This window comes from Salvelinus sp. IW2-2015, unplaced genomic scaffold (genome assembly GCF_002910315.2).
Source record: "Salvelinus sp. IW2-2015 unplaced genomic scaffold, ASM291031v2 Un_scaffold16312, whole genome shotgun sequence".
NCBI classification, from domain to species: domain Eukaryota; kingdom Metazoa; phylum Chordata; class Actinopteri; order Salmoniformes; family Salmonidae; genus Salvelinus; species Salvelinus sp. IW2-2015.
The window spans coordinates 460,716-485,463 of NW_019957531.1; the positions used below are offsets into that span (position 1 = coordinate 460,716).

The 24,748-nt window shown below is 41.8% G+C and overlaps 1 protein-coding gene across 4 annotated transcripts; it reads right to left on the reverse strand.

Moving 5' to 3' along the window:
* LOC112080399 (uncharacterized) lies at nt 1-23,264 on the reverse strand. Of its 4 annotated transcripts, XM_070442554.1 has the most exons (17): nt 23,149-23,235; nt 22,741-22,844; nt 17,627-17,696; nt 17,138-17,244; nt 16,847-17,001; nt 16,519-16,630; nt 15,603-15,681; nt 15,363-15,451; nt 14,900-14,982; nt 14,577-14,780; nt 2,694-2,824; nt 2,438-2,534; nt 2,199-2,312; nt 1,759-1,875; nt 1,588-1,666; nt 1,330-1,451; nt 1-1,192 (listed from the first exon to the last, which is right to left on the reverse strand). In XM_070442554.1, the coding sequence occupies exons 4-17, from the start codon at nt 17,226-17,228 to the stop codon at nt 422-424; spliced, it is 2,244 nt and encodes a 747-aa protein (XP_070298655.1). In that variant the 5' UTR covers nt 17,229-17,244; nt 17,627-17,696; nt 22,741-22,844; nt 23,149-23,235; the 3' UTR covers nt 1-421. The 4 variants fall into 4 exon arrangements, with proteins under 4 accessions (XP_070298655.1, XP_024001914.1, XP_024001915.1 ...); XM_024146146.2 differs by lacking the exon at nt 17,627-17,696 and having other exon boundaries at nt 23,149-23,264; XM_024146147.2 differs by lacking the exon at nt 17,627-17,696 and having other exon boundaries at nt 23,145-23,233.
* Between the last annotated feature and the right edge of the window lie 1,484 nt (nt 23,265-24,748).

The following is a 24,748-nucleotide window of genomic DNA, read 5'->3' on the forward strand; positions in this document are numbered from 1 at the left end:
TGGATTAACAAAAAGTTAAGCTTTATTTTGATGTATTACACTTGTGATTTCATGAAAGTTTAATATTTATAGTAATTTAATTTGAATTTGGCGCTCTGCAATTTCACCGGATGTTGGCCAGGTGGGACGCTACCGTCCCACACCCCCTAGAGACGTTAAAGAAAACAACATAATATGGCCTCACTCACTGTGATTGGAGATACCTTGCAATACTGTGAATGGTATCACTTAATAAAATAGTAACACAAACTGTATATTCTATTCAAACTAAACTAGGCCTACTTTACTGTAACCAAACAGGATTTGTCTGAAATCGTATATTGGGTGACTCATTCAATCTCTCACACACACCCAATGTGTAGATATCTCATCATTAACGACTTGTGAGGATTAGTTTGTGTTAATTTCCTGGGTTCTGCGCTCATGTTTTTGTGTGGGTTGTCCTTGTGGATTTCGTTTTGGAGGCCATTCTTTTCGATGTGGTCCTTGACTTTCCTGGCATCCTCCCAGCTGACTCCTTTAGTTCCACTTCCTCTCTGTTGACTAGTTCTTTGTCCTCGTCCAGTTCGAGCATATGTGGCATCAACAGTGTGGAGCTCTCCTGCTGCAGATGCTCTCTTTCCAAGAGGCTGCCTCGTGGTGGCTCGCTTGCAGTTTGAGGCATGCTCATGTTTGTGTCCTGCTGCCCTGCAGGAAAAGCAAGAGCACATCCACCTCTGCAGGAGCATTTTTCTCCAGTCACAACATGCCCATACTCCTGGAGGCTTGGTTGGGACCTTTGGCAGCTTTGGCATGGAGACAGCTTCACCGTGTTCTCCAATCCACAGCTTGAGCCAGAAGGAGGCTGGGTGGCACAGCAGCACGGCCTATGGACAGCGACTGCGGTATTTGGCAATACGGAGTCTGAGTCCAGCTGTTCTGAGACCTGCTGAGTGGCAGTGGAGATACTGTCCTGCTCTGCCTTGTCCTGAGTAGAGACAACAGGATGCATCTTGATTGTGGTAGAGGAGGTACCACAGAGATGTGTGTTGTTCCTAGCCATGTTGCAGTCTTTTGTACAGTCATTATCCATTTGGATAACCACCTTGTATTCTCTCAGGTCAGGGGAGTCCCCCACTGTTCGGCTGCATGTCCTTGTCTTCTCGGTGTTCTCCGCAGCGGAGCTCTTTTGATTCTTCAAGGCTTTGTACTTCTAATACAGAGACATAAGAGGCAAATGTGAGGAATGAAAAGAGAGCAAGCACTTTGTGGAGGCGATATGTGTCAGTGTCTTGTTGTCAAACGGCAGCAATTACTAAGTATGAATGCCATTGGGTCTATGGCGCATACCTGTAAGTTCTGGAAGTGTATGAGGGACTTGCAGTGAAAGTGCCTGGCCGTGGACTCGAAATAGAAGAACTTATGGCACAGTCTGCAGAGGAAACCAGCCACTGGGACAACAAAGCTTGAACCTGGAGAAAATAATGGAGAGATATATAAATGAGGTGGGAAATAAATAACAATGCTTCGTCTCACTTTGTCCTACAGTTTCGTTTTTTTCAATCCTTTGAGTGGGTGGGTGTGTCATCATAACAACAGCATATTCACCGTATTGTGTTTCGGAATCAAACGCTTCGTAGTCCCCCACATGCTCTAGCAGGACGGCTCTTTGACCGGGCTGCGATCCCTGCAAAAACAGAGTGAGAAATTAAACACTTGGAAAGAAATGTACATGACGCATGGCAGTTATGTTCCTTGGGAAATTTAGTCCATTAATACCCTGCTATCCTCATCCTTGTGGGTCTCCTCCTCAAAGTCCTCTTCTCCCTCGAAACATCCCACTGCATCCACAGTGATGAGTTCCTCAATAACCTCTGGCTCTCCTTCCTCCCGGAGCTGGGCTCAAAAGGAGGACATGGGGTGAATCAACATTGAGCTAAACAGGTCATGAACGGTGCATTGTGCTTCATGAACGGTGCATTGCTCAGTGAGGGACAAATACCAACTGTCTAATTTTCACTTGGTAATGCATTGAAATGTTGACTGAAGTGGCTAGTAGCCAAACGAGACTAGTCAATAGTCATAGATGATAAACAAGGACAAATGCCACAAACCAAAAATTAAAGGTCCATGGATGACAATGAGAAATTCTACAATATTTGCTATTTCATAAAACACACATTATTATGCACTACTGTTGTTTATTCACATGCACACACCTCCTCCACCTTCTGCTTGTGTTCTCGGGACTTCATGTGCTCCACAAACTTCCGTGGCGTCCTGAACTGGCGATTGCAGACGGTGCAGAAGGGACGTGAGGACTGCTTTGATAGCTTAGAAACCAGAGGGAAGACAATGTTAACAATGTTATGTCTCTACCTGCTTCCATTATCCACAAAGCCCATTTGGTCTATTTACACTCCCCAACCTTAGTGCTTCTCTCTGACGTCACCTTTACCTTGTGCTCCTTGGTTCTCCGGTGCTCGATGAGTTCGCCGGTAAAGTGTGTTTGGCAGGTTGCACACCAGCGCTGCACCCCTGCTGGCTTTTTGCCCCTGGAATATAGCCAAACAGAATTTGAAATCCACCCTGTTGTATTTGCCAGGCTGCCTGACTACTGCCAGCCCCTGTGTCTCAGTCTCACCAACACTGATAGCGGATTGTGATGATAGAGAAGTGTAGTGAGTAATATGGTAATAGAGTTTGCCCCTTACCCAGCTTTGTGTGTGCCCTGTAGGGAGTCGCCGACCCGTGGTAATAGATTGACCAGACAGGCATTGCTCACTTGCTGAATCTCCATCATACGCTGTTGATGTTCCAATCCGTTCATATGGTTCTGGAAATTCTGCAGGCAGGTAAGGGGCAGACAGACAAAATTCATTTGAGGGGTGGAAAGACCATTTCACAGCAAGAGCATCTATACTTACATACAGTAGTAATTTTGTCAACAATAACTATGACGAAAAATACTCATTAACAACCTATTTTTCCTGACTAAAACTATAACGAGACTCCCTGGAAAAAACTATAACAAATTGCTTTTCATTTTAGTTGACGAGACGAGAATTCCACGTGAGACTAATAGAAATATAATATGAAATGAAGCTCCTTTTCATCTGTTTTGTCCAATCCTAAGCATGCATGCAGACTTTAAAAGCTATCCTCTCATTGGCAGAATTGACATCTTTTAGTTGCATGGTCTGATTGAGCTGATATGCCTGGCTCTCCCACACACTCCCAAATGGTCACTTCAGTCACTCGTCAATTTTTTAAACTGATGCAAAGACTGGACACTTGACTTGTAAATAACCTCAACTAGAAACAATGTTTGCTCTCTTACTTTCATGTAGGCCATTTTTGATTTGATCACATCTGAAGCTCTATTTTCCCTTTGTGCATCTGTTATTCATTCATCGGTGTTGCTGCTCTCACGCCATGGTCCGCAAATACGAGTTGCGGTAGCTTTTTTCCTATGAGAATTTGTTGAATATTAGGAGTATAGTAACACTTCTGTCATTTTTGTAAAGCTCAAATTCTCCCATTTCAAGGAAACCCCTTATTTGCCCCCTTGATGGGTATGATAGGAAGAAAATCAGAACTGTAAATTGTTTAACCTGTAGCCAATGCTTTATAGCCTATATGGTTAACTATGGCTGGCATTGGTTACAATCTCCAACAATATCAATGTTGTCTACTATGGTATACGAGGGGATAGTAGACCTAGTTGGAGAAGGATATCTGAATGTGCACAATGCACTGACTATTATGTGACTAAAATGGCTGTGACAAACTAGGATATAATTATCCAGAGTTTTGGTCGAATGATAACTAAAACTAATGAAGGATGAAATTACTAAAATGTGACAAAGGGTATTTCAAAACTAAGACTAAATCTAAAATAGCTGCCAAAATTAACACTGCTCACATTTGGTATTCAGACCCCTTCCCCACATTGTTATGTTACAGCCTTATTCTAAAATGAAAAAAAAAAAAAAAAAAATCCCTCAATCTACACACAATGACAAAGCAAAAAAGGATTTTAGAATACTGAAATATCACATTTATATAATTATTCAGACTAGAGGTCAACCGATTATGATTTTCCGATTAATCAGCCGATTTTTTACATTTGTAATAATGACAATTACAACAATACTGAATGAACACTTATTTTAACTTAATAAAATACATCAATAAAATCAATTTAGCCTCAAATAAATAATGAAACATGCTCAATTTGGTTTAAATACTGCAAAAACAAAGTGTTGGAGAAGAAAGTAAAAGTGCAATATGTGCCATGTAAGAAAGCTAACGTTTAAGTTCCTTGCTCAGAACATGAGAATATATCAAAGCTGGTGGTTCCTTTTAACATGAGTCTTCAATATTCCCAGGTAAGAAGTTATAGGTTGTAGTTATTATAGGAATTATAGGACTATTTCTCTCTATACCATTTGTATTTCATATACCTTTGACTATTGGATGTTCTTATAGGCACTTTAACATATGTTCTTATTGGCCAGTGTAACAGTATAGCTTGTGTCCCTCTCCTCGCCCCCACCTGGGCTTGAACCAGGAACACATCGACAACAGCCACCCTCGAAGCATCGTTACCCATCGCTCCACAAAAGCCGTGGCCCTTGCGGAGCAAGGGGAACAACTACTCCAAGTCTCAGCGCGAGTGACGTCACCGATTGAAACGCTATTAGCGCGCACCCCGCTAACTAGCTAGCCATTTCACAAATCGGTTACACCAGCCTAATCTCGGGAGTTGATAGGCTTGAAGTCATAAACAGCTCAATGCTTAAAGCATTGGGAAGAGCTGCTGGCATGAATGCGTATGAGCCTGCTGCTGCCTACCATCGCTCAGTCAGACTGCTCTATCAAATCATAGACTTAATTATAACATAATAACACACAGAAATACGAGCCTTTGGTCATTAATATGGTCGAATCCGGAAACTATCATTTCGAAAACAAAACGTTTATTCTTTCAGTGAGATACGGAACCGTTTCGTATTTTATCTAACGGGTGGCATCCCGAAGTCTAAATATTGCTGTTACATTGTACAACCTTCAATGTTATGTCATAATTATGTACAATTCTGGCAAATTAATTACGGTCTTTGTTAGGAATAAATGGATTTCACACAGTTCGCAACGAGCCAGGCTGCATATACCCTGACTGCTTGCACGGAACGCAAGAGAAGTTACAATTTCCCTAATTATTAGAAATTCATTTTAGCAGGCAATATTAACTAAATATGCAGGTTTAAAAATATATACTTGTGTATTGATTTTAAAGAAAGGCATTGATATTTATGGTTAGGTGCAACGACAGTGCTAAATCATCACCCGTTTGGCGAAGTAAGCTGTGATTCGTTGAGAAATTAACAGGCACCGCATCGATTATATGCAACGCAGGACAAGTTAGATAAAATAGTAATATCAACCATGTGTAGTTAACTAGTGATTATGTGAAGATTGATTGTTTTTTATAAGTTTAATGCTAGCTAGAAACTTACCTTGGTTTCTTGCTGCCCTCGCGTAACAGGTAGTGAGCCTGCCATGCAGGCTCCTTGTGGAGTGCAATGTAAGGCAGGTGGTTAGAGCGTTGGACTAGTAACCGGAAGGTTGCAAAAAGCTGACAAGGTAAAAATCTGTCGTTCTGCTCCTGAACAAGGCAGTTAACCCACCGTTCCTAGAACGTCATTGAAAATAAGAATGTGTTCTTAACTGACTTGCCTAGTTAAATAAGGGTGTAAATAACATTTAAAAAATTATTATTATTATTTTATTTTTTTTATCGGCCAAATCGGTGTCCAAAAATACCGATTTCCGATTGTTATGAAAACTTGAAATCGGCCCAGATTAAATCGGTCGACCTCTAATTCAGACCCTTTACTCAGTACTTTGTTAAAGCACCTTTGGCTTCAGTATACTGTACAGTGCATTCGGAAAGTACTCAGACCCCTTGACTTCTTCCTCATTTTGTAGTGTCATACCCAAGAAGACTCAAGGCTGTAATCGCTGCCAACGGTGCTTCAACAAAGTACTGAGTAAAGGATCTGAATAGTTATGCAAAGGGGTTTAGTTTTTTTGGATTTACAGTGCATTACGGAGAGTTTTCAGTCCCCTTGACTTTTTCCACATTTCACAGCCTTATTCTAAAATGTATTGAATTGCTTTTTTCCCCTTCATCAATCTACACACAATACCCCATAACGACAACGCAAAACAGGTTTAGAATTATTTGTGAACTTATTAAAACGTATAAAAAAATCTAAAACATCACATTTACATAATTATTCAGACTCAGTAGTGAAGCACCTTTGGCAGCGATTATGGCTTCCAGTTTTCTTGTGTACAAGCTTGGCACACCTGTATTTGGGGAGTTTCTCCCATTCTTCTCTGCAGATCCTCTCAAGTTCTGTCAGGTTGGATGAGAAGCATCGATGAACAGCTATTTTCAGGTCTCTCCAGAGATGTTCGATCGGGTTAAAGTCCAGGCTCTGGCTGGGGCACTCAAGGACATTCAGAGACTTGTCCAGAAGTCACTCCTGCATTGTTTTGGCTGTGTGCTTAGGGTCATTGTCCTGTTGAGGTCCTGAGCGCTCTGGAGAAGGTTTTCATCAAGGATCTCTCTGTACTTTGCTCCGTTCATATTTCCCTTGATGCTAAAAAACATCCCCACTACATGATATTGTTATCCCCATGCTTCACAGTAGGGATGGTGCCAGGTTTCCTCCAGACGTGACGCTTGGCATTCAGGCCAAAGAGTTCAATCTTGGTTTCATCAGACCAGACAATCTTGTTTCTCATGGTCAGAGTCCTTTAGGGGACTTTTGGCAAACTCCAAGCGGGTTGTCATGTGCCTTTAACCTCTCTGGTATAAGTGGGAAGGTACCTCAACAACAGCAAGTGAAATTGCAGGGCGCCAAATTTAAAGCAACAGAAATCCCATAATTAAAATTCCTCAAACAGACAAGTATTATACACCATTTTAAAGATAAACGTCTTGTAAATCCAACCACAGTGTCCGATTTCAAAAAGGCTTTACGGCGAAAGCACACCACGCGATTATGTTAGGTCAGCGCCTAGTCACAGAAAACCATACAGCCATTTTCCAGCCAAGGAGAGGGCTCACAAGTCAAAAATAGCGATTAAATTATTCACTACCCTTTGATCTTCATCAGATGGCACTCACAGGACTTCATCTTACACAATAAATGTGTGTTTTGTTCGATAGTTAATCTTTATGTCCAAAAACCTCAGTTGAAATTGGCGCGTTATGTACAGTAATCATTGTCTCAAACAAACATCCAGTGAAATTTCAGAGCCACATCAAATTACAGAAATTCTCATCATAAACATTGATGAAAAATACAAGTTTTATACATAGTATTAAAGATAAACGTCTTGTTAATCCAGCCGCTGTGTCAGATTTCAAAAAGGCTTTACAGCGAAAGCACACCACGCGATTATGTTAGGTCAGCGCCTAGCCACAGAAAACCATACAGCCATTTTCCAACCAAGGAGAGGTGTCACAAAAGTCAGAAATAGCGTTAAAATTAATCACTTACCTTTGATGATCTTCATCTGGTGGCACTCCCAGGTCTCCATGTTAGACAAATGTTCGTTTTGTTCGATAATGTCCCTCTTTATGTCCAAAAACCTCAGTTTTGTTGGTGCGTTTAGTTTAGTAATCCAAAGGCACAATGCGTGCTCTCAACATCCAGTCAAAAAAGTACAATAAAAATTAATAGAAACATGTCAAACGATGTTTAAAATCAATCCTCAGGTTGTTTTTGTCATAAAAAATATTTCAAACAGACAAAAGCTTCGTCAATAGAAAAGGAGAAACAAGAAAGGCTCGCTCCCGATCATGCGCTGGGCTCATGTCTGGAAATTTCCACTGTCCACTCATTGAAAGTGCTGTATCTCCCTCATTTTTCAGAGTAAAAGCCTGAAACAATGCCTGAAGACTGGCCACACGTAGAAGAAGCCACTTCCTCTTGAATTTGCAGACGTGTTGCTGTGCGTTTTGTTGCCAACTTTACTTTGCTAGCTTTGCTTTGCTAGCTGACAACTTTACGTTTTTTTCCTTCTTTTTAATTACCGTTTATATTTTTAGTTTTTCCATCACAACTTTTTTCCCTCATTCAACTTTTTCACTCCGGACGCTTTATCTGGACATGGTTCGTCAGCGCCTTCAACAGCCGAAGCTAAGTAGTAACATTAACATGATGTCTTCTAATTGCATTCGCTGTACTCATAATATACAGGAGAATGATCGCCTTACGGCGAGGATAGCTGTGCTGCAAGCCCAGCTTCAGACGCAATCGTTAGGCAAGGGTAATTTCAGTGTAGGAAAGGAAGAAACAGCGTCTGTGCCACCAGTAAGTACAGATAGTAACGTTAGTATAAATCCCCCCGCACTGTCCCCGCAGCCGGACAATTTTCTCATGGCTTCTGGAGGGAAATGCTGTTGGAATGCTCAACCGGTGTCGCTCATTCAGCCGACAGAAACATTCAACCGGTTTTCCCCATTGAGTAGCGAGTCGGAGTCTGAGGCCGAGTCTTCTCTTGTCTCTACTCCTCCCGTTACGGGGTCTGAGACGCCGAAGSCTCCCACCATTAGCTCTGACAAATTGAAAACCCTAGTCATTGGCGACTCCATTACCCGCAGTATTAGACTTAAATCGAATCACCCAGCGATCATACACTGTTTACCAGGGGGCAGGGCTACCGACGTTAAGGCTAATCTGAAGATGGTGCTGGCTAAAGCTAAAACTGGTGAGTGTAGAGAGTATAGAGATATTGTTATCCACGTCGGCACCAACGATGTTAGGATGTAACAGTCAAAGGTCACCAAGCACAACATAGCTTCAGCCTGTAAATCAGCTAGAAAGATGTCGGCATCGAGTAATTGTCTCTGGCCCCCTCCCAGTTAGGGGGAGTGACGAGCTCTACAGCAGAGTCTCACAACTCAATCGCTGGTTGAAAACTGTTTTCTGCCCCTCCCAAAAGATAGAATTTGTAGATAATTGGCCCTCTTTCTGGGACTCACCCACAAACAGGTCCAAGCCTGACCTGCTGAGGAGTGACGGACTCCATCCTAGCTGGAGGGGTGCTCTCATCTTATCTACTAACATAGATAGGGCTCTAACTCCTCTAGCTCCACAATGAAATAGGGTGCAGGCCAGGCAGCAGCTGTAGCAACCTGCCAGCTTAGTGGAGTCTGCCAATAGCACAGTCAGTATAGTCAGCTCAGCCATCCCATTGAGACTGTGTCTGTGCCTCACCTAGGTTGGCAAAACTAACATGGCGGTGTTCGCCTTAGCAATCTCACTAGGATAAAGACCACTCCATTCTGCCATTATTGAAAGAGATCGTGATACCACATCTCCAAAATAGGTTACTAATGTTAGATCCTCACTTCAAAGGCATTTATACTCAATGAACTAATCCTATCATATCTTGATGTGATTGCCTGACTGAAACATGGCTTATGCTGATGAATTTACTGTGTTGAGCTCACCTCCTGGTTACACTAGTGACCATATCCCCCTGGCATCCGCAAAGGCGGAGGTGTTGCTAACATTTACGATAGCAAATTTCAATTTACAAAAAAAAAAAGACGTTCGTTTTGAGCTTCTATCATGAAATCTATGCAGCCTACTCAATCACTTTTTATAGCTACTGTTTATAGGCCTCCTGGGCCATATACAGCGTTCCTCTCATAGTCTCCTGAATTCCATCAACCTTGTAGTCATAGCAGATCATATTTTAATTTTTGGTGATTTTAATATTCATATGGAGAAAGTCACAGACCCACTCCAAAAGTCTTGACCACATCGACTCAGTGGGTTTGTCCAACAGTCCTGGACTACTCACTGCCACAGTCATACTCTGGACCTGTTTGTCCATGGAATAATGTTGTAGATCTTAATGTTTTCCTCATAATCCTGGACTGTCGGACCACCATTTTATTACGTTTGCAATCGCAACAAATAATTGCTCAGACCCAACAAGGAGCATCAAAAGTCTGCATAATTCTCAGACAACACAAAAATTCCTTGACGCCCTTCCAGACTCCCTTCTGCCTACCAAGGACGTCAGAGGACAAAAATCAGTTAACGCACCTAACTGAGAACTCAAGTTAACCTTGCGCAATACCTAATGCAGTTGCACCCTAAAAACGAAAACATTGTCATAAAAACTAGCTCCCGGTATAAAGAAAATACCCGATCTTGAAGCAAGCTTCAGAAAATTGGAACAGAAATGCGCCATCACCAAACTGGGAAGTCTTCCGACTACTTGGAAAGACAGTACTGTGCAAGTACCGAAGAGCCCTCACTCTGCTCATCATTCTACTTTTTCCAACTTAATTGAGAAAATAAAAACAATCCAAAATTTCTTTTGATACTGTTGCAAAGCTAACTTAAAAAGCAGCATTCCCAAGAGAGATGGTTTCACTTCAGCAGTAATAAAAATTCATGAACTTCTTTGAGGAAAAAATTTCATGGATCATTAGAAAGCAATTACGGACCCTCTTTAAATCTGCATATTCCTAGGGCTTAAGCTGTCTGGATCTGCACAGCTCTGCCAGGGCCTGGGATCGCGAGGACACTAAGTGTTTTAGTACTATATCTCTTGACACAATATGAAAATAATCATGGCTCTAAACCTTCAAGCTGCATACTGGATCCTATCACTAAACTACTGAAAGAGCTGCTTCCTGTGCTTGGCCCTCCTATTTAACAATAAAGGCTCTCTATCCACGTAATAAAGCCTCTCTTGAAAAAGCCAAACCTTGACCGAATATATAAAAAATATCGCCTATATCGAATCTTCCATTCCTCTCAAAAATTTGAAAAAAGCTTTGCGCAGCAACTCACTGCCTTCCTGAAGACAAACAATGTATTCGAAATGCTTCAGTCTGTTTTAGGCCCCATCATAGCACTGAGAACTGCACTTGTGAAGGGTGGTAAATACCTTTTAATTGGCGTCAGACCGAGACTGTGTTTAGACATAAGAAGTGGATGGCTGAAACGTTCTACTTTAAACTCGGACAAAACAGAGATGCCTTGTTCTAGGTCCCAAGAAACAAAGATCTTCTGTTGAATTGACAATTAATCTTGATGGTTGTAAAGTCGTCTCAAATAAAAACTGTGAAGGACCTCGGCGTTACTCTGACCCTATCTCTCTTTGACAACAGTATCAAGACTGTTTCAAGGACAGCTTTTTTCCATCCTAAACATTGCAAAATTCAGAGAAACTTCTCTGTCCAAAAAGTAGCAGAAAAATTAATCCATGCTTTTTACTTCAGGTTAGACTACTGCAATGCTACTTTCGGCTCCGGATAAAAGCTAAATAACTTCAGTTAGTGCTAAATAGGCTGCTAGAATCTGACTGAGAACCAAAAAATGTGATCATATTATCCAGTTGCTAGCTCCCTACACTGGCTTCCTGTTAAGGCAAGGGCTGATTTCAAGTTTACTGCTAACCTACAAATCATTACATGGTTGCTCCTACCCATCTTTCATTTGGTAATCCATACATAACCTTTACCAAACGTACGCTACGGTCACAAAACGCAGCCTCCTAATTGTCCAATTCTAAGCAAACAGCTGGAGGCAGGGATTTCTCCTATAGATCTCCATTTTTATGGAATGTTGGCCTACCCTTAGAGACGCAGACTCTGTCCAACTTTTAAGTCTTTACTGAAGACTCACTTTCAGTGGGTCATATGATGAGTGGTAGTCTGGCCCAGAGTGTGAAGTGAACGGAAAGGCTCTGGAGCAACGAACCGCCTTGCTGTTCTGCCTGGCGGTCCCTTCTCCACTGGTATCTCTGCCTCTACCCCTATTACAGGGCTGAGTCACTGGCTTACTGGTGCTCTTTCATGCCGTCCTAGGAGGGGTGCGTCACTTGAGTGGGTTGAGTCACTGACGTGATTTCCTGTCTGGGTTGGCGCCCCCTGTTTGCGATGCGGAGATCTTGTGTATACTCGCCTTGTCTCAGGATGGTAAGTTGGTGTTGAAGTTATCCCTCCAGTGGTGTGGGCTGTGCTTGGCAAAGTGGGTGGGGTTTATCCTTCCTGTTTGGCCTGTCCGGGGTTTCTTCTGATGGCCAAAGTGTCCCTGACCCTCCTGTCTCGCCTCCATAATGTTATGGCGCGGTATTTGTGTCTGGGCTTAGGGTCAGTTGTATACTGGAGTATTCTCCTATCTATCCCGTGTCCTGTGTGATTTAAGTATGCTCTCCTTAATCTCATCGTTCTCTCTTTCTTTTCTCTCTCGGTAGAATGAGCCCTGGACCATACTCACGCAACCGGCATGATGTACTCCTTGCTGTCCCCAGTCCGCCTGGCCTTGCTGCTATTTCCAGTTTCAGCTGTTCTGCCTGCGGTTATGAAGACCCTACCTGTCCAACCTGCTGTTTTCAATTCTTAAATCGGCTATGAAAACCAACTGATATTTATTCCTGATTATTATATTGACCATGCTTGTCATTTATGAACATTTGAAAATCTTGCTCTCTAATTCTCTCCTTCTCTCTCTTTCTCTCTCTCGGACCTGACCTAGGACCATACGTCACGCAGACGGCATGATGACTCCTTGCTGTCCCCAGTCCGCTGGCCTTGCTGCTATTCCGTTTCAGCTTTCTGCCTGCGGTTATGAACCCCTACCTGTCCAGACCTGCTGTTTTCAACTCTTAATGACGGCTATGAAAAGCCAACTGAATTTTTCCTGATTATTATTTGACCATGCTTTCATTATGAACAATTTTGAAATCTTGCTCTCTCTATTCTCTCTTTCTTCTCTCTTCGGAGACCTGACGCCTAGACATACGTCGGATACCAGGCTGATGGACTCTTGCTGTCCCCAGCTCACCTGCGCTCTGCTAGTTCTCAGTTTCAACTTTCTGCCTGCTTATGGAACGCACCTGTCGACCTTGTATTTCAACTTTTGATCGGCTATGAAAAGCAACTGAAATTATTATGGATTATTTTGACATGCTTGTCACTTATGAAATTTTGAACATCTTGGCTATAGTTCTGTTATAATCTCCACCCGGCACAGCAGAAGAGGACTGGCCACCCTATAGCCTGTTCCTCTCCTAGGTTTCTTCCTAGGTTTTGGCCTTTCTAGGGAGTTTTTCCTAGCCACCGTGCTTCTACACCTGCATTGCTTGCTGTTTGGGGTTTTAGGCTGGGTTTCTGTACAGCACTTCGAGATATTAGCTGATGTACGAAGGGCTATATAAAAATAAACTTGAGATAGTGAACTGGGTCCTAAGTCTTTGTATGGTGGATAGGCTTTCAATGGAAAAACAGCCTTTCAAAATAATAGTACTTCCTGGATGGATTTTCCTCCGTTTTTCGCCTGCCATATCAGTTCTGTTATACTCACATACATACACTCTACCATAAAGGCCTGATTGGTGGAGTACTGCAGAGATGGTTGTCCTTCTGGAAGGTTCTCCCATCTCCACAAAGGAACTCTGTCAGAGTGACCATCGTGGTCAGGGAGGTGATCAAGAACAAGGCCCTTCTCCCCCGATTGCTCAGTTTGGCTGGGCGCCCAGTTCTAGTGAGAGTCTTGTAACACAATAGCTATGTCAGAGACTTTTAAACTGTGGGACCTTATATAGACAGGTGTGTGCCTTTCCAAATCATGTCCAATCAATTGAATTTACCACAGGTGGACTCCAATTAAGTTGTAGAAACATCTCAAGGATGATCAACGGAAACAGGATGCACCTGAGCTCAATTTCGAGTCTCATAGCAAAGGGTCTGAATACTTATGTAAATAATATTTTTTATTTGTAATAAATTGGCAAACATTTCTAAAAACCTGTTTTCACTTTGTCATTATGGGGTATTGTGTGTAGATTGATGAGGAAATGTTTTTATTTAGACCATTTTAGAATAAGGCTGTAACGTAACAAAATGTGGAAAATGGAAAGGGGTCTGAATGCTTTCTGAAATCATTGTTTATATATATATATATATATATATTTATACAAAACTGTGTTCTATTGTGTGACGCTGCAAAAAAAGTAGTATTATTTCAATTCTATAGTTGGATGTACACAGGTGCATCACTTCTGAATGTGAGAAAGCCTAACATTCTGCTTTTCTAGGTTCAAAGGAACTAACAAGCATGACATTGACAGTCCATTCCCCAAGCAGCTGTTTGGTTTTATAGTGATGGGTCCTGACATCTAAACTTGAAATATGAGCCAAGGGCTTGGAATCTTACTAAGTAACGGAAAGGCAATCACATGGTTGCAGTCACTGAAGAGTGGAGCTGTGGATTAGTGAGGAACGGGGGCCAAGGTCAGGTCAAGGGAGAAGGAACCGTTTATTACCCACATCACTTAACTTCCTGCCTAGCAATAAAGATGTCATGTTTAGAGGGAAGGAGGAGAATTGTGCTGGTGGGAACATGTCTGTCTGTTCAGCTGTCTGACTCATTGCGTGAATAAAACTTGGTTTGAGCTTTTCATAGTTGTCCGTCAGGTTTTAAATAACAGGGTAAAAACTAACAATAGTACTTGTGCTAGCTTTACGTGTGTGGCTTTGTCCTCACCTGCTGGTTGTGGTAGGGGTTGCTGCAGATGTAGCAGTAGTGGCTGTCAGTCGCAGCTCCACTGTCCTCACCTTGTCCCTCTACACCACAGGGGGTCCCCGTGGCTGTTGCTGCAGCCAACTCCTCTAGGCCTGTGCTGAATGCCCGGCTCTCGCTGCTCTGCTGGATGGTGACTTTCAGGGATGTGCCTACCCCCAGAACATGCTTTAGCCCAACACACAGGACAACATCCAGTGTCAGCACAGACAACACTCGCAGATGGAAAAACATTTTTTTTTTGAAAATCAGGTTTACGAAATTAAATTCCTTTAGTGTCCACCTACGTCAGCTGTTATACTTTCTTCGCAACATTCCTCCGCCACTTCAATGGAAGTGCTTCCTCCTCTGTACTCGAGAGCAGAGATATCTATCGAAAAGCAAAATAAATTGTGCGCTAAAACAACAATGGATGAATTAAAACAAAAGCTGGACCTGCAGGATACATATAAAAAATAAACAATATATAAGGGGAATGGTTTAGCTGTAAGCAGAGCTATATTCACTAGAAATCAAATGGAAGCAAACAGCCGAAGGGACTATGCTGAACTTGTCCAATTACAAACACTTGTTTTCATTGCTAATTTTTTCTGTTGCTAAGAGTTTGGCAACAGTGTGCACTAATAAATACACCCCTGATGACCTAGTTCATGTCAGTTGCAAATATCTATACCATTGATATGATTCCTATTTCATTACAACAGCAATGTGTCAGAATCAAGAGTGACATAAAATCTTCAAAACACACACCTACAGGCTGAGATACATCTGTTGACATTTTTTTATCATACTTCTGGACTGCCTCTTGTCCAATTTGTATATTCACAGGCTCTTCTGACCTGTGAATAAGACCGGTCCAGAAAAAAAAAAGAGAATAAAAAAAAAAAAAAAAGGTTTAAATTAGGTAGACAACAGAGTGACAGACTTTTGTTTTCCATGGCAAAACATTGTGCGGTGAGCCCTAATGAACAACTCCTGTTAGATACTTACCCATTCATCTTCTGCTTCTTCATCTCAGGCACCTGTTGCTTTGCAAAGAATTGTCCAACTGATTCCGCTTCCTGCATCTCTGTAAAACAAGGATAACACATACGCAGATCATAACAAATTGAAATGGGCATATCAAGACACTTTAAATTGTTGGGTTCTGACTTATAAACTTGAACGTTTACATTCTAGCAGAACATGTTATTGTTAGACATCAGGTATCTTATGATAACGAGAAGGTCCACAGTCTGGCTACACCAGAAGTGAATGATTATACGTAAAATTAACAAATATGGTGGAATCAATTATGGTTGAATATGAGCCAGGGGCTTGGAATGTTACTAAGTAAGGGAAAAGGCAATCACATGGTTGCGGTCACTGATAAGGGTGGAGAGCTGTGGATTAGTGAGGAATGGGGGCCAAGGTCAGGTCAGGTCACATTAAGGGAGAAGGAACAGTTTATTACCCACATCACTTTACATCTTTATTGCTAGGCAGAAAGTTATGTTTAGAGGGAAGGAGGAGACTGCACCTAAATTGGGGTATATACACTTGCGCTGGTGGGAACATGTCTTTGTCTGTTCAGCTGTCTGACCCATTGCGTGAATAAACTTGGTTTGAGCTTTTCATAGTTGTCCGTCAGGTTTTAAATAATAGGGTAAAAACTAACAAAATCAAGTGCCATCTTTCTTCATGACACCAAAAGTACTTCTATATTCAATTTATTTGTTTAGGTAACAGTATATAATGTGGTACTTTATTTTTGACAACCCAGACCACCATTTTCTTTGTTCACACACAGAAGATTGACTGTCAAACATGGATTTTTATTGTTACTTTCTCATGGCTGTGGTTGCTAGGTTAGCTAAGAGGGTTTACAGAGTCGGGTGTATAAGTGAGATAAGACCATGGGACTCACCTGTATTGGTAGTCCTATCATCCCTCTCCCCGGGCCCCTCTGCACTGCTGGAGCTCAGCTGGCCCCCAGCACTTCCTGTCTGTTCCTTCTTCCTCTTCCTAACACTAATATCCTGTTTGGACACAAACACAACAAAACACCACACATCATTAAATCATTAGTCAATAGTTTACACTCACAGATCATTTTAGGATGTGCAGTTGCTCCATGTTAATTTAAGTAAAGAAGATAATACTGTAGTAGTAGTACTGTAGATGTAGCCTATACTGTAGGGGTCCTGCACAGAAAGGTTCTCAGATTCTGAGTGGTAGAAGAAGAGATGATGAACCTTGTTTAAAAAGTGCGTAAGGGAATGATTGGGTCCTGATGAGGACAATCCCACTTGGGGGATTGGAGCTGGTCCAAGGAGAGATTGCCTTGTCCCCTCTGACAAAAATGAAGTAAAGGGTAGCCCACTACCCATGGCCAAGCCTCGCATGTTACCTATAGATAGAGGAAGACATTGTATGTACTTGGAGGATAATTCCTTTTCCCTATAACATCCACAGCATTATTACTCTTCTATATGCTACTAAAAATATCAACCACCTTCCTGTGTGAGAAGAGAAGACAGACTTACCTCGCATCGGTTGTTGCATGAGCAGTGCCCCTTGCAGCATGGGGTTGGTGGCAAGGAGAGAGGCCCGGGGAACTGGGCAGAGGTAGATCATGCTAGGTGGTGGTGGTCTGATTGACATCAAAATTAGAAAATTAGACAAAAATGTGGATAAGGTGCTTCTGAATTTATTACTAGGTTCAGTATCTGAGGAATGCTCAAATCCGTTCTCTTATATCAATCGGAGTTTAGTATCGATAACCGGTTACTAGCAAATCGTGTGACAACATTGAGTCACCAACAGTCAGAGCCCAATATTGGAATCAAGGAGCCTGACGTTGATCCCTAGTCCAAGGACCTTACATGTTCTGTTTAAAGGGCAAATTGGCTCTGGATGCCAAAACAGCCAAATACTCCATCTAAACGTGAATTGGTTGTCAATTGCGGTATGGTTTTAGAAGCATAAATCCCTCTACTTTAAGATAATGTCACAAATGCAAAATACACACTTACTGTACACCGTTTTACCACACAGTTGCAGCCGACAATTTTTCAGTGACAACATGTTTGTTGGGTCAGTCTTCTGTTTCCCCCCAGAGTTTTTAGAGATGCAGATAGGGGCAACAGTCATTTAATTAGCACAGGTAGTCAAATCAAATTGCATTGGTCACATGGTTAGCAGATGTTAATGCGAGTGTAGCGAAATGCTTCTAGTTCCGACAGTGCAGTAATATCTATCAAGTAACCTAACAATTCCCCAATAACTACCAAATACACACACATCTAAAAGGGATGGAATAAGAATACGTACATATAAATATATGGATGAGCGATGGCATAAGATACAGTATTTACATATGAGATGAGTAATGTAAGATATGTAAACATTATTAAAGTGGCATTGTTTAAAGTGACTAGTGATCCATTTATTAAAGAGGCCAATGATTTGAGTCTATGTAGGCAGCAGCCTCTTGAGTTAGTGATTGCTGTTTAGCATTCTGAAGGCCTTGAGATAACCAGCTGGGACCGAGACAGCTTCTTTCTTTTTGTAGTCTGTAATTGCCTGTAGACCCTAATACATGAGTCTCGTGTCTGAGCCGTTGAATTGCGACTCCACTTTGTCCCTATACCGACATTTCGCTTGTTTGATTGCCATGCAGAGGGAATAACTACACGGTTTATATTTCGACAATATTCTCAGTCTTCTTTCCATGTTTAAATGCAGTGGTTCACGCTTTCAGTTTTGCGCGAATGCTTCCATCCATCCATGGTTTTTGGTTAGGGTAGGTTTTGATAGTCACAGTAGGTAAAGTATCTCCAATGTACTTTCTTATAAACTCACTCACCAAGTCAGTGTATAGATCGATGTTATTCTGAGGCTGCCCGGAACATTTCCAGTCCACGTGATCAAAACAATCTTGAAGCGTGGATTCTGATTGGTCAGACCAGCGTTGAATGGTTCTATTCACGGGTACATCCCGTTTGAGTTTCTGCCTATAGGACGGTAGAAGCAAGATGAAGTCATGGTCGGATTTGCCGAAGGGAGGGCGGGGGAGGGCCTTGTATGCATAGCGGAAGTTGGAGTAGCAATGGCCCAGTGTATTGCCCGCGAGGTGCTGCAATCAATATGCTGATAAACTTGACAACAAGGCTACCTAAATTCTGCTTTGTTAAAATCCCCAGCTACAATAAATGCAGCCTCAGGATATATGGTTTTCAGTTTACATAGAGTCCAGTGAAGTTCCGTGATGGCCGTCGTGGTATCTGCTTGAGGGGGTATATACACAGCTGTGACAATAACTGACGCGAATTCTCTTGGGAGATAATATGGTCGTCGTTTGATTGCAAGGAATTCTAGGTCAGGTGAACAGAAGGACTTGAGTTCCTGTATGTTGTTATGATTACACCATGAGTCGTTAATCATGAAACATACAACCCCGCCCTTCTTCCCAGAAAGATGTTCATTTCTGTCGGCGCGATACATGAAGAAACCCAGTGGCTGTACCGACTTCGACGACATATCCCGAGAGAGCCATTTTTGAAAAAAGCAAGTAGCCTAAACAGCTACCCTGGGGAATTCCTGATTCTAACTGGATTAAATTTGAGAGGTTTCCATTAAAGAACACCCTCTGTGTTCCGTTAGACAAGTAAGTCTTTATCCACATTATAGCAGGGGATGTAAAGCCATAACACATACATTTTTCCAGCAGCATACTATGATCAATAATGTCAAAAGCTGCACTGAAGTCTAACAAGACAGCCCCCACAATCATTTTATCATCAATTTCCTTCAGCCAATCATCAGTCATTTCTGTAAGAGCTGTGCTTGTTGAGTGTCCTTCCCTATAAGCATGCTGAAATTCTGTTGCCAATTTTTTTACTGTAAAATAGCATTGTATCTGGTCAAACCCAATTTTTTCCAGAAGTTTACTAAGGGTTGGTAACAGGCAGATTGGTCAGCTATTTGAGCCAGTAAAGGGGGCTTTACTATTCTTGGGTAGCAGAATGACTTTAGCTTCCATCCAGGCCCGAGGGCGCACACTCTCTAGTAGGCTTAAATTGAAGATGTGGCAAATAGGAGTGGTAATATCGTCTGCTATTATCCTCCAGATTGTCAGACCCTGGTAGCATGTCATTATTGATAGACAACAATAATTTTTGACTTCATCCACACTGACTTTACGGAATTCAAAAAGTACAAATCTTTTCTTTCATAATTTGGTCCGATATACTTGAACATGTGTTGTCAGCATTTGTTGCTGGCATGTCATCCCTACATTTAATTACTTTTTCATTGGCAAGATAAGCAAAGTAGTTTGCAATATCAGTGGGCTTTGTGATGAATGAGCCATCTGATTCAATGAATGAAGGAGCCGAGTTGTTTTTCCCCCCCAATAGTTCATTTAAGGTGCCCCAAAGCTTTTTACTATCATTCTTTATAGAATTTCATTGTTTAAGTGTAGTTTATTTTTCTTTTAATTTAGTTTATGATTTCTTAATTTGCCAGACTTAATTGCCATACCGTTTGCCTCATCCCTCTCAACCATACCATTTTTAAATCCTAATCAATCCAAGGGGATTTAACAGTTTTTGAACAGTTGAAGTCGGAAGTTTAGATACAGTTAGGTTGGAGTCATTAAAACTCGTTTTTCAACCACTCCACAAATTTCTTGTTAACAAACTATAGTTTTGGCAAGTCGGTTAGGACATCTACTTGTGCATGACACAAGTAATTTTTCCAACAATTGTTTACAGACAGATTATTTCACTTATAATTCACTATCACAATTCCAGTGGGTCTGAAGTTTACATACAGTGGGGAGAACAAGTATTTGATACACTGCCGATTTTGCAGATTTTCCTACTTACAAAGCATGTAGAGGTCTGTAATTTTTATCATAGGTACACTTCAACTGTGAGAGACGGAATCTAAAACAAAAATCCCGAAAATCACATTGTATGATTTTTAAGTAATTAATTAGCATTTTATTGCATGACATAAGTATTTGATACATCAGAAAAGCAGAACTTAATATTTGGTACAGAATCCTTTGTTTGCAATTACAGAGATCATACGTTTCCTGTAGTTCTTGACCAGGTTTGCACACACTGCAGCAGGGATTTTGGCCCACTCCTCCATACAGACCTTCTCCAGATCCTTCAGGTTTCGGGGCTGTCGCTGGGCAATACGGACTTTCAGCTCCCTCCAAAGATTTTCTATTGGGTTCAGGTCTGGAGACTGGCTAGGCCACTCCAGGACCTTGAGATACTTCTTACGGAGCCACTCCTTAGTTGCCCTGGCTGTGTGTTTCGGGTCGTTGTCATGCTGGAAGACCCAGCCACGACCCATCATCAATGCTCTTACTGAGGGAAGGAGGTTGTTGGCTAAGATCTCGCAATACATGGCCCCATCCATCCTCCCCTTAATACGGTGCAGTCGTCCTGTCCCCTTTGCAGAAAAGCATCCCCAAAGAATGATGTTTCCACCTCCATGCTTCACGGTTGGGATGGTGTTCTTGGGGTTGTACTCATCCTTCTTCTTCCTCCAAACACGGCGAGTGGAGTTTAGACCAAAAAGCTCTATTTTTGAATCATCAGACCACATGACCTTCTCCCATTCCTCCTCTGGATCATCCAGATGGTCATTGGCAAACTTCAGACGGGCCTGGACATGCGCCTGCTTGAGCAGGGGGACCTTGTGTGCGCTGCAGGATTTTAATCCATGACGGCGTAGTGTGTTACTAATGGTTTTCTTTGAGACTGTGGTCCCAGCTCTCTTCAGGTCATTGACCAGGTCCTGCCGTGTAGTTCTGGGCTGATCCCTCACCTTCCTCATGATCATTGATGCCCCACGAGGTGAGATCTTGCATGGAGCCCCAGACCGAGGGTGATTGACCATCATCTTGAACTTCTTCTATTTTCTTCTATTTTCTAATAATTGCGCCAACAGTTGTTGCCTTCTCACCAAGCTGCTTGCCTATTGTCCTGTAGCCCATCCCAGCCTTGTGCAGGTCTACAATTTTATCCCTGATGTCCTTACACAGCTCTCTGGTCTTGGCCATTGTGGAGAGGTTGGAGTCTGTTTGATTGAGTGTGTGGACAGGTGTCTTTTATACAGGTAACGAGTTCAAACAGGTGCAGTTAATACAGGTAATGAGTGGAGAACAGGAGGGCTTCTTAAAGAAAAACTAACAGATCTGTGAGAGCCGGAATTCTTACTGGTTGGTAGGTGATCAAATACTTATGTCATGCAATAAAATGCAAATTAATTACTTAAAAATCATACAATGTGATTTTCTGGATTTTTGTTTTAGATTCCGTCTCTCACAGTTGAAGTGTACCTATGATAAAAAATTACAGACCTCTACATGCTTTGTAAGTAGGAAAATCGGCAAAATCGGCAGTGTATCAAATACTTGTTCTCCCCACTGTATACAGTGTTGTAACAATGTACAAATGGTTAAAGCACACAAGTTAAAATAAATAAGCATAACAATGGTGTTTGTTCTTCACTGGTTGCCCTTTTCTTGTGGCAACAGGTCACAAATCTTGCTGCTGTGATGGCACACTGTGGAATTTCTCCCAGTAGATATGGGAGTTTATCAAAATTGGATTTGTTTTCAAATTCTTTGTGGATCTGTGTAATCTGAGGGAAATATGTATCTCTAATATGGTCATACATTGGGCAGGAGGTTAGGAAGTGCAGCTCAGTTTCCACTCATTTTGTCTCTCTCCGTCTCTCCCTGTGCCAATATATCCTCCAAACACCAGCTTCTCTGGCATTATCACTTAAATAATGCATTGCTACCAGCGAAGCTGGCATTGTGATGCAGAACAATGGGCTGGGGAATAGAACTCTCAGAAGGCGAGTGGGTGCCATGATATTCAATAGAACTAATAGGAGCTGCAGGGTGAAAAATACCCTGAAATAAGGTCTGTTTTTTTTCACGATTACTTCAAAACTACAGCAAGCAGTTGGGACATACAGCAAATATTAGGAAACTGGGCTCCATGGCGGATGTAATTAACACGTTTTTATCAGAAATAAAAACGTTAAAAATGTAATGTGTCCCAATTATCTAGGTTCAGTGGGATTGATAGAGAGCACCCATGCAGAAATGTCTTACCGGTTCATCTGGTGCTGATGTGGAAGTTGGGATGGCATGAGTTGGGTTGTTTGCAGCTGCTGGCGTTGTTGGAGATGTTGTTGCAGCTGCCAAATACGTTGTTGCTGTTGGAGGTGTTGTTAATGACCGAACATATTACTAGCTAACTAACGTTACATAACTAGCTACTAACCTTTACGAAGTAGCTAGCTAATAGCAAATATGCTTGGCTACATATGTGCTTGTCTAATTAACGGTACAGCTGACATAGTAATTTAGTTTGTCTAGATAACGTTAGCTAACTTTACCACGCTAGACAAATAGTACAGCTAAACTGGCTAGCTAACTATGAAGCATAGCTTCCGTTAGCAAGCTGAAAGTATGAAATTAACAAGAAATGCGCTGTAGCTGTGCATTTACAATACCTACTTCCGTGGCACATATATTTAGGTGGTTTAAAAACAGTAGCTACTGTTATCACTTTCAAAACTTGTTTGTTGGCTATGTACACAAGCTCCAGTTCAGAAATACTATATCAGCGTCTCGTCAGCAACACTAAAAAAGTACTTCCGTATCAGGGGAATTTCGGAAATGTTCTAATTAAAAGTCCCGCATGTAAGAATCCCCTAGAGTCGATTGATATACTGGTGCGTCAATCTAAATTATATAACAACAAAAAAATCCACCACAAAATTCGTCAGTTTGTGTTTTGCATTGGATGCGTCTCAATTACTGCCTCCTCCAGTGTCGCACTTCCGCATCTGCGGTGAACGCACAGGAGAAGTTCTTTGGTGAAAGGTGGCAGAAGATAGAGAAACAGATAGAATAATGAGACAGATAAGCATCCGGTTGGCGTTTCCACTGAGAGAAAGCCCACTAACGCGCAGAGGGAGAAGATGGAACGGGATGGATTTGGCCGAAATTCTGCAATATTTCTAATAAATTAAACATATGATCTCGATACACTTTTCTGTTACCAAAGGTAGCATCTGTTATGAACAGAGTCGACTACGTTTTGTAGACTTTACTCTTTGCAAAAGTTTTTTATAATATGTCTGTTTAGGAGTGCAAATGCCAATTGAGTTATTGCATACGTGAACTTCACTGAGTAGGCGTTCCCAAACGGAAATATGCATATGTTTACTAGAACGCGCCTATAGGATATCGCTAGCGCGTGCTTGGCTCTACCGGCCCCCTTGCTTGTTCTGCCCACTATGACTCATGTGTTCCCATTGGAAACGACGAGCTGTGATCCTTCGTAGTTTAGTGATACAAATATTTGCTAGAGCAGTGTTCTTCTTTGATGTTTATTGGCAGACTATACTCATAAGGTGATTTGCTGCCACCTAATGTATGGAGTACTAAATAATACCCCAAAAACATAATATGTTTTGGATGAACAAATTCATACTAATTACCAAAAACCAAAAACACTAACCAAATTCACGCTACTACCCTGAATGTTTTTTTAGTTTAAAAAATATATATAAACTGTACAATTCATATCCCTACACAGGCTTAGGAACATCTTAATTCAGTACTCCCTATAACATTTCAGCTGTAAAGACCTGGTGATCCAGAAATCTATTTGCTGCATTCACAATGATGTCTAGCTTCTTTGATTTTTTTTTGTTTGACTAGTGCAATTGATCACTTGCACTATAAACACAACAAAGCCCACCTTCTTCACTATTAGTGTCGAGCTCCTTCTCCTGCATGTCATTCGCTGCAGACTGTGGGACATCCACTACCATCTTCTCTCTACACACTCCTTCAGCTATTTTCACTGCCTCCACATAGGAGACCTGCTGGATGGCCCTGATCCTAGCTACTGCGACCTCCTTCATTTGTATAGGGCACTCCGGGACCTCGGGAACGTGATTCCCATCACATTTACAACAATATGCTTCACCGGACTCTTCAACTACTACATATTTATTCCTTCGACAAACACTTGCCACAACTTTTTACAATTATAGGACTGCAGCGGCTTCTGCACTTCTCACCGCATATCTCACATACCCAAGTT

Bases quoted from the DNA above. Each gene is read 5' to 3' on its own strand.
- LOC112080399 (XM_024146146.2), bottom strand. From the start codon at position 22,778: ATGCCATCCCAACTTCCACATCAGCACCAGATGAACCG. The intron at 14,781-14,899 runs GTAGGTGGACAC...GTTGGGCTAAAG, and splicing joins AAGAAAGTATAACAGCTGAC to CATGTTCTGGGGGTAGGCAC. The intron at 2,535-2,693 runs GTAAGGGGCAAA...GCTATATTCCAG, and splicing joins CAGGGCACACACAAAGCTGG to GGGCAAAAAGCCAGCAGGGG.